Raw genomic sequence first — 8,973 nt, forward strand, 5'->3', positions numbered from 1 at the left:
ACCCACGGCAACTGTCCGGCTCATGTTGGGAAGAGCAAACCGGCCCAGAGGAGGGTAGCCAGAGAAGCTCGCTACACTTACGGGCTTGGCAGAGACTACAGCAACAGTGGGAGCCTCACCAAGTTTCAAGAGTTTGAGGCCTTCTTCCAGCTTCTTTCCAGAACAGTGATCAATCTTCTTCAGGTCAGCAAACTTGCCAACAACGTAAGCTGTCTGACCATCTGGCTCGGATGGCTCAGAATAATCATCTGAGCTGGGAAGCCAGCTACTTCCACTGGTGGGTCATTTGCGCTGTCACTAGCCATATCACTACAACAAACACGTTTGACACATACATTCTGTTTTAAGATTTTATCTCTACACCCAATGTGGGGTTCAAACCTACAACCCTGAGATCAAGAGTCTCACGCTCCGCTGACTGAGGCAGCCGGGCGCCCCTGACAGATACGCTCTTGACATTGAGGCCCACACTGTCCCCAGAGAGAGCTTAAGTCAAAGCTTCACGGTCCATTTCAACAGACTTGACTTCAGTTGTAACACTGACTGGAGCAAAGGTGACAGCCGTGCCGGGTTGGAGAACAATCTCCACTCAGCTCACAAGGACAGTACCAATGCCACCAGTCTAGTAGACATACTCGAGGGGTAGACAAAGGGGCTTGTCAGCTGGATGAGCTGCTGGGAGGGGCAATCCCGTTTCCAGCAGCACGGTTCCCTTGGCATAGCCATCTCTGTGGGTGACGTTTCATCCCTTGAGTCAAGGGCATGTTAGCACTTGGCTCCAGCATTTGTCATCATTCCAACCAGAAACTGGCACAAATACTACTGTGTTGGGATTGTTGCCAAATTCCTTCCTTCCTTCCTTTCCTTTCCCTTTCTTTTCTTTCTTTCTTCCTTCCCTCCTTCCTTTCCCTCCCTCCCTCTTTTCTTTCTTTCTTTCCCTTTCTTTTCTTTTCTTTCTTTCTTTCTTTCTTTCTCTTTCTTTCTTTCTTCCTTCCTTCCTTCCTTTCCCTCCCTGCCTCCCTCCCTCTTTTCTTTCTTTCTTTCTTTCTTTCTTTCTTTCTTTCTTTCTTTCTTTCTTTCTTTCTTCCTTCCTTCCTTCCTTCCTTCCTTCCTACCTTCCTTCCTTCCTTCCTTCTTTCCTTCCTTCCTTTCCCTCCCTCCCTCTTTTCTTTCTTTCTTTCCCTTTCTCTTCTTTTCTTTCTTTCTTTCTTTCTTTCTTTCTTTCTTTCTTTCTTTCTTTCTTCCTTCCTTCCTTCCTTCCTTCCTTCCTTCCCCTCCCTCCCTCCCTCCGTCTTTTCTTCCTTTTCTTTTCCTTTCCTTTCCTTTCCTTTCCTTTCCTTTCCTTTCCTTTCCTTTCCTTTCCTTTCCTTTCCTTTCCTTTCTTTTCTTTTCTTTTCTTTCTCTTTTCAGCTGTGACTCCAGACAGGATCCAGAGAGGAGTTTTACAGTCTCTTCCCTGGGTTTTATGGAGACTTACCTTGCCCTTCTGTTAGCCTCTTAAGGCACTGCATCAACCTTAAAAGGGCCAAATTTCTTAGTATAGGTGCTGACTTCCTTAACTTTTTCCTTGCATTTCTTCTGGCTGATACTTTCCTTGTATCAGTGGGATCCAAGCAGCAGCAGCAACAATCAGGGAGCACAGTCAGCCTGAGATGGGCCTGTAATCATGTTTTTGATGAATTCTCTTTGTTCTGGATAATGAGCGATTGTCACATAATACTTGGTGGTCTCTGATTTCCAAGGAGAGATATCAATAATGATACCACACTCACTTTTGGCCTTCTGTCTGTCCAAGACCCAGGCATACGTGAAGGGGTTCTATTCCCATCTCAGCAGCCTCCTTCTCAAATTTTCAATGGTTCTTTTCTTGATCTCACTACATCTGTAGATCAGATGGCTAGGAGTCGGAGATTTGCCCAAATTTATGCATCCAATGATGACAGTGTTCATATGAGTGTTTTCCTTTCCAATTTTGGCTTAGATTTAGGGGTGCTTTTCATGACACCTGTGTTTTGGTGGTAAACCCATTGTGAAAAAAGCAATTATATCTTAGACCTCGTAAGATGTTTTTACCATTCTTGATACGAACAATATTTATACTTATCCATAATTTACCCTTTCCTTTTTTTAGTCCTTCTTGTCTTTTACTTCTTTCATTATCACTTTCCTATTGTCTCAAGTACATCATTAGAGTATTTTTACTGGGTTTTTGCTGGTGGTGAGATTCTTCTATTTCTGTTTCTCTGAAAATGTCCCATTTCACCTTGAACTCTGAATCACATGTTCGATAGGTATAGAACTCTAGGTTGGCAGTTATTGTATTTCAAAGTCTTTTAGACATAATTTCCCTGTTTTCTATGTTTAATTAGCCCTATTGAAAAGTCACTTTTCTATATTGCAATTGAATGTATGCTGTCTTTTTTCTTTGGCTGCTTTAAAAAAAAGTTTAGTTATTTTGAGAGTGTGTGTGTCTGTGTGTGTCCATGCACACAAGTGGGGGAGGGGCAGAGAGAGAGAGAGAGAGAGAGAGATAGAGAGAGGGAGACAGAGAATCCCAAGCAGGGTTTGCATTGTGAGCACAGAAACCAACATAGGACTCAAACCCATAAACTGTGAGATCATGACGTGAGCTGAAATCCAGAGTTGGACACTCAACTGACTGAGCCACCCAGGTGCTCCTCTTTGGCTGCTTTTTTGGATTTTCTTAAGTTTCACTCTGATTAAACATGCCTAGGTGTTGATTTTTTTATTCATACTGTTTGGGATTTGTTGGGCTCCCTGAAATCTGTGCATTTATGATTTTGTTTTTCAATTTTGGAAAATATTCAGACAAAACCTCTTCAATTATTGCTTCTTCTCTAATCACTCTTTCTTTCCTTCCATAATTTCAATTAAAAACTTGGTCAATGCTGGGGCCTGGCGGTTCAGTCAGTTAAGCATCCAACTTAGGCTCAGGTCATGATCTTGAGGTTTGTGAGTTCAAACCCTGCATGGAGCCTGCTTTGGACTCTGTGTCTCCCTCTCTGTCTGTCCCTCCCCTGCTTGCACTCTGTCTCTCTCTCTCTCAAAAAAATGAATAAACATTAAAAATTTTTAAAAAATAGGTAAATCCTTCACACTCTAGCCTTTATGTCTCCTCTATTTGTTGCTGTATCACAAACTACATCAAAACTTTAGTGGCTTAAAATAGCAACCATTTTATTATACTTTTCAATTCTGTTAAGTCAGAATTGCAGCAGTGCTTGGCAAGGTGATAGTTTTGCTCTCATGGTATCATATGTAGTCACTCCATGGTATTCAGCTGGCATCTGGGCTTATCTGGAGGGTCCAAAATGGCTTCATTCACATGTCTGATGCCTTGGTGGAGAATAATGGAAATCTACACTTGTTGGGACTCTTGAACAGAAGGCATACATGTGATCTTTCTAGCATGAGAGCACCAGGATAATCAGATTTTGTACATCGTGGTTGGCTTCTTTCAGAGAGAGCATCCCAGGAGAACTAGATGTGAGCTATGTGGTATTTTGCAAACCAGCATCACTTCCACCACATCTATAGGTAACAAAGTTCTGTTATATTCTGTTGATCAGAGATGAGTCCTAATGCCAGGCCAGGTCAAGAGGAGGGGTGTTAGATTAGTCTGCAGGCACTGCCAATCCGAGATTTGCATAAAGTGTGATCAAGAATAGAGATTTCATGGGGCGCCTGGGTGGCTTAGTCGGTTGAGCATCCGACTTTCGCTTAGGTCATGATCTCACGGTTCGTGGGTTCGAGCCCCGTGTCGGGCTCTGTGCTGCCTGCCAGCTCAGAGCCTGGNCACAGATGACAGAAAACTGGGCTGCAAGCCAATGAAGTGAGTTAAGTGGTTTACTGTTACCTTGAGGATGTAGACTTTTGGGGACCCAGCTTAAAGTGGGCATGGTTTACATCGACTTTTATTCTCTTGATAGTCCCATCGAGTCTTATTTGAATGCTATGAATATGCTTATGGCTCCCAAACTTATTTATCTTGAGCACAGAGCTCTTTCTTGGATTCCAGACTCATATATCCAACTGGCTACTCAACATCTCAGTTTGGGTGTCTAGTGGGCATCTCAAACTAAACATGTTAAAGACAGACCCTTGAGTGTTTCCTCAGATAAATATCTTCTACCTCAAGCCTTCCACATCTCATTAAATGTCACCATTGTTTACCTAGTTGCTTAGGAAAAAAACCCAACATTTTTCTCTGAGTCCTTCTCCCCATTTCCCCCATACTCAACCTAACAGCAAGTCCTGTCTGGTTATCTTCAAATTATACTCAATATCTTTCCATTTCTTTTTATTTGCTCCACCGCTCTTTTGGTCTAAATAATCTGTCCTCTCTTGTCTGGACAACTGCAGTAGCCTCTTAGCTGGTTTCCCTGCCTCTGCTTTTGCTCATGGAAGTTGTGTTACCACTGAGTTGGTATTCTCTGGAGTTCAGACATATGTGAGAGACCTGCTCTTGCCTCCCTACATCCATCATTTACTAACTCACTCAACAGATATTTAAGCATCTATCTTATGCCAGGCACTGCTTAAGGTTCTGGGGATATACCATTGAACAACACCTTCAAAATCTGTGCTCTCCATGAACTTAGTTTCTAGTTGGGGAAAATAGACTATCGACATGTAAATGTATACTACTTCAGGTGCCAGTAAGTGCACTGAAAATGTGTGGTAGGAGCTGTATGTATACACAGTGTTCAGGGAACGCCTCACTGATAAAATGAAATTTGAGCAGCAGCCTGAAAGAAGTGAGAGAATGAACATTAGGGTATCAGAAGAAGAGAATTCCAAGCATAGAACACAAAGTGCAAAGGCCTAGAGAAAGGTATATATGTGTTCTATCTGAGGAAGAACAATGAGGCCAATGTGGTTAGAACAGAGTGAGTGGGAAACAATGGTAAGATATGAGAGCAGAGAGGTGTCAGAGGGTCACATCTCAGAAACTCGAAGGCCATGTTGAAGGCTTTGAAATTTACCAAGAGTAGAAAGGAAATCCACTGGGAAATGTGGAGCAGAGAACAATAATCAGAATTACACTTTGAAACTTTACTTTAGCTGCTGTGTTGGGAAAACACCCTATGAGGGCCAGGCTGGAAGCTGAAAGTCCAGGTAAGAGGCTATTAATAATTTCGGTGAGAGTTGAGGATGGTTTAGACCAGAATGGTAGCCACTGACGTGGATACCAGTATCCGGATTCTTTTCCACCTATTCCGTCTTTAAGCCACTTCAAAAAGTCTTTTGAATCTCCATTATTCCATAAAAATACACTTTCAAAGTCACCGCTGACGTTTACTAATTGTCAGTCCTCGTCTTAGTTGAACTCTCAGTAATATTTGGTAGTTGATTACTCCATCTTTGTTTTTAAGCTTTATTTATTTTGAGAGAGACAGAGAGTACGGGGAGGGTCAGAGAGAGAGGGGGCCAGAGAGAGAGAATTCTAAGCAGGCTCTGTGCTGTCAGCGCAAAGCCTGGTATAGGGCTTGAACTCACAAACTGTGAGACCATGATCTGAGCTGAAGTTGGACACTTAGCTGACAGCCACCCAGGAACTCCGAGCACTCCATCCTTGATGTGCTCTCATCTGGTCTGACACCAATTTTCTTTCATTTTTTTACTAACCCTCCTTTTAGTTACTCAGACCCTAAACACTGAAGTTATTCCTAACTCATCTTTTTTTCCTCACAACCACATCTTTTCTCTCTAATCCATCAAAGAATACCGCTGGTTATAATTTCAAAAAATAACCAGAATTTGATAATGAACTGAGAGTTGGATAAGATGAAAATGCACTGTAATGGAAAGTTGGAGATGGTTGACTAGGAAACCTGAGAGGCTGGCCTTAGGAGCACTGCCTATTTATTGCCATAAGCATGAAGACAGTACGTGGTTACGGATGTCAAGAAATGTGTGGGAAGTTGGGAGGTTCATTGCACAGGCATTGGCTATCAATGAGTGGGGTGTTGGAGAATGGGTAAAAGGGGTTGGAGATTTAAGGAAAAAGAAAATTTAGGATAGAGGTCTAGGACAGTGGGAAAGAGAGTAGACTAGGGAAATATTCTATAGTTGCTGTGCAGCAATAAGGGCCTACTTGAGGTAGACAGCGAGGTAAGAATGTGACAATGAGTAATGAAGAGGGCACCTAACCTTCCTCTAGGACCTATGTGATCTGACCACTGCTCATCTCCCATGACCACCCCCACCCCAGTTCTTCACCCTATTCCATTCTCAGAGCCTTGGCAGGTCTTGTTTCCTCTGCCTGGAAACCACTGTCAGAGCTCCACCAGGCGTCCTCTTCTCATCATTTAGGTCTCAATTCCCCAGAGGATTTCTCTGACCAACACAGCTAATGTAACACCACCAGTCACTCTCTATTATATTAGATTCTATCTCCTGAAACAGCACCATCAAGATTCCCCTATTTATTTTTCTGCTGATTTATTACCTCTTGCTTCCCCCAGTAGAATGTAAGCTCCTATTTTGCTGCACCCTAGTGTATACAAGTGTGTCTGGCATATAGTAGGTGCTCAATAAATACTTGTTGATTGATTGACTCTCCATAAGACTCTCCTTATCTTTCAAATTTCTCTGTGCTTTCTCTTCCCTGCCCAACCTCCGTCTGCTTCCCTAACAATCAAATCCTCCCACTTTACTCCCTGGATCGCCAGTACCATGGAAAACAACGTTCCCTGGATCCTCAATGTCTTTACCACACATTTTACTTCTTCCTCCTGCCTCTCTCAGAACCTTTTCATAACATTGATTGCTCCTCAGCTCACAAGGTTGATAGGTGAGGCTGACTTTCTTCCTGCTCCCCATTGATGCTTCTTGACCCTGACCCATTTACCTTTTTGTAACTCTCATTGTTGGTGTCAGTATCTAATCTCCTATTTTCTCCTCAGCTCCATCTACACTTTGCTTCCTGGATCTTGGGGTTCCTCTATAAAGCAATTGTTGGAGACTTATTCCTGCAGATTAGCTGTGTTTTTCATATTGTTTCAGCACCTGGTAAAGTCAAATGTAGCAACAGCAGGACAGAGGAATAATCAATGCACCCATACCTGTTTCTTAGTGCATGGGGAGATGTACTCATTCCATAATCCCAGAGACGCTCCACTGCAGCAATGAAATAGTGTCGTGTTCTCTTTTGAAAGCTGCGAAGGCCTTGATTTTCGTCTTCACCATAGATGTCAAAATCATCTCTCTTCATTTCAGTTGAGAACAAATCATCATACTCAATTTTGTCTTTCTCTGGCTGAAGAGTAGTAAGGGTTATTTCCCTCTGATGGCGTTTTGAGACTGGTGGGTTCTCTGTGCACAGTCTTCTGGTCTCTCCTTGCTTTGCCCCAGTGGCTTCTCTTTGGAGTTTACCTTGTCCTTCATTTACTGCTGCTATTGAATGACTGTTTTCACAAGGGCCCAGGGGCAAAATAGTGTCCTTGCTCTTAAAAGGTATGTTTTCCTGCGACTTCTTTTGGGATTTCCACTCTTCTCTTGGTATCTGGGTAGCTCTGTTGTTATCCCAAGTAAGGGGGCCCAGCAGCTCAGAGTGAATCTTTTCAGAGCTGTCTGTTGTCCATTTCAGAAAGGGCATGTTTCCAGATCTATCTATTTTCTTTAATTTGACAGCTCCCTGGGTTTTCTGAAAGAAGATCTTCTCCATGAGATCCAGGCGGCCAGAAGAATCATTGCTAGCTTTTGTAGGGAAAGAGTCTTCTTGATGAACACGAGCTTTCGGGAGTGACTCACCTTTGCCAAATGCTTCAGACAAGCCTGGTTGCAAAAGAGTGTTTTCACGTTTCTTGTACACGAGTTGGTTTGTGGTGTTTTTCCCTAGGGAGCTGAACTTTCCTTGACCTCCAGTCATTTCTGAGGTTAGGAAGGCTACAGAAAGGTTATTTCTCTTGGTTCCTTGTGAGAAATGACTGCTTTTTTGGACCCCAGAACTGCTCTCCCTGAAGGTATAACTGCAGGCTGATACTGTATGTCTAGCTGATGGAAATGCTGATTCCTTTGCAATGGGCAATGCAGAGTCATTCATTTGAATGGTGCCCTGATTCCCCAGAGAGCAATTTGAAAGGAGGGACTGAGTGGTAGCCCCTTTATCTTTCTCATTGTCCTCTATCTGTGTGAGGGTGCCATGAGTCAAATAGTTCATGTTTTTGGATGACCGGGTTGAGGTGTCATTCAAAATCACCCCCCTTGCAAACGTTATTTCTTCTAGTGAGAGTTTGGATTGTTTCAAGGCCCGCTTCCCACGCCGAGTGAGACTATTATGCTGACTTGGATTAGAAGGCATCCTCGGAGTGCTTGAAGACCTCTCTGCCGTTTCCTTTGTTTGATTTCCCAAACCTTCCAACTTTTCTTCCTCACTTATTTTTGAGAAATGGACCTTGTGAATCCCTGCTCTATGTGCTGAATCATTTAATGAACTGGTGTCTTGAAGTATTGGAGTATATGGCCCCTCATCTAAACCTTCTACATTTTGCTTGGTGCTTAGTAACAAAAGGTCCTTCAGGGAATTCTTAGTGTCAGTCACTGTATATCCCTGAGGCAAAACCACATTCTCTTGGGTTAATTTCTCCTTTCTTTCTATGTCTTCCTGACGTTTTTCTTCTTGATTGTAGGTATCACTTTCTTGGACATTAGCCAAGTTAGTAAAAAATATGCTCTTGCTGTTCGGAAAACTCATCTCTTTGCGTTCTGTGTCCTTGGTAAATTCACCCTTTCCTACTACCACCTTCTTCTCTGACAAAAAATTCCGATCTTTCACAGAGTTTTCTGACCCTAAAGATGTTAATTGCGTGGGACTGGGCCTTTGCCCAGAGCTTAGGGAGTTCTCGCCATGGGTCCTTTTTATCCAGTTTGCTGAATCTGGCGAGAACAGTATCTTGAAGAATGAGAGATCTGGATTTTCTGCATCTAGTAGCATGGGGCCGTCTTTGT

General features: G+C 43.0%; 1 protein-coding gene and 1 non-coding gene across 2 annotated transcripts in view; both read right to left on the reverse strand.

Annotated features, from left to right (window-relative positions):
• The window catches only part of F8 (coagulation factor VIII), a 118,072-nt gene that overhangs the window by 37,776 nt on the left and 71,323 nt on the right, over positions 1-8,973 (reverse strand). Inside the window, exon 15 of the mRNA XM_077780655.1 lies at positions 7,089-8,973. This exon is cut by the window's right edge and continues 714 nt beyond it. Within this exon, the coding sequence (XP_077636781.1) occupies positions 7,089-8,973 (1,885 nt within the window). The remainder of the gene's footprint in view (positions 1-7,088) is intronic.
• LOC144245247 (small nucleolar RNA SNORA26) lies at positions 1,409-1,528 on the reverse strand. The gene has a single exon (XR_013339215.1). It is a non-coding gene; the product is annotated as a small nucleolar RNA SNORA26 (small nucleolar RNA).

This window comes from Crocuta crocuta, unplaced genomic scaffold (assembly GCF_008692635.1).
Source record: "Crocuta crocuta isolate KB4526 unplaced genomic scaffold, BGI_CrCroc_1.0 scaffold1015, whole genome shotgun sequence".
Classification (NCBI taxonomy): Eukaryota; Metazoa; Chordata; class Mammalia; order Carnivora; family Hyaenidae; genus Crocuta; species Crocuta crocuta.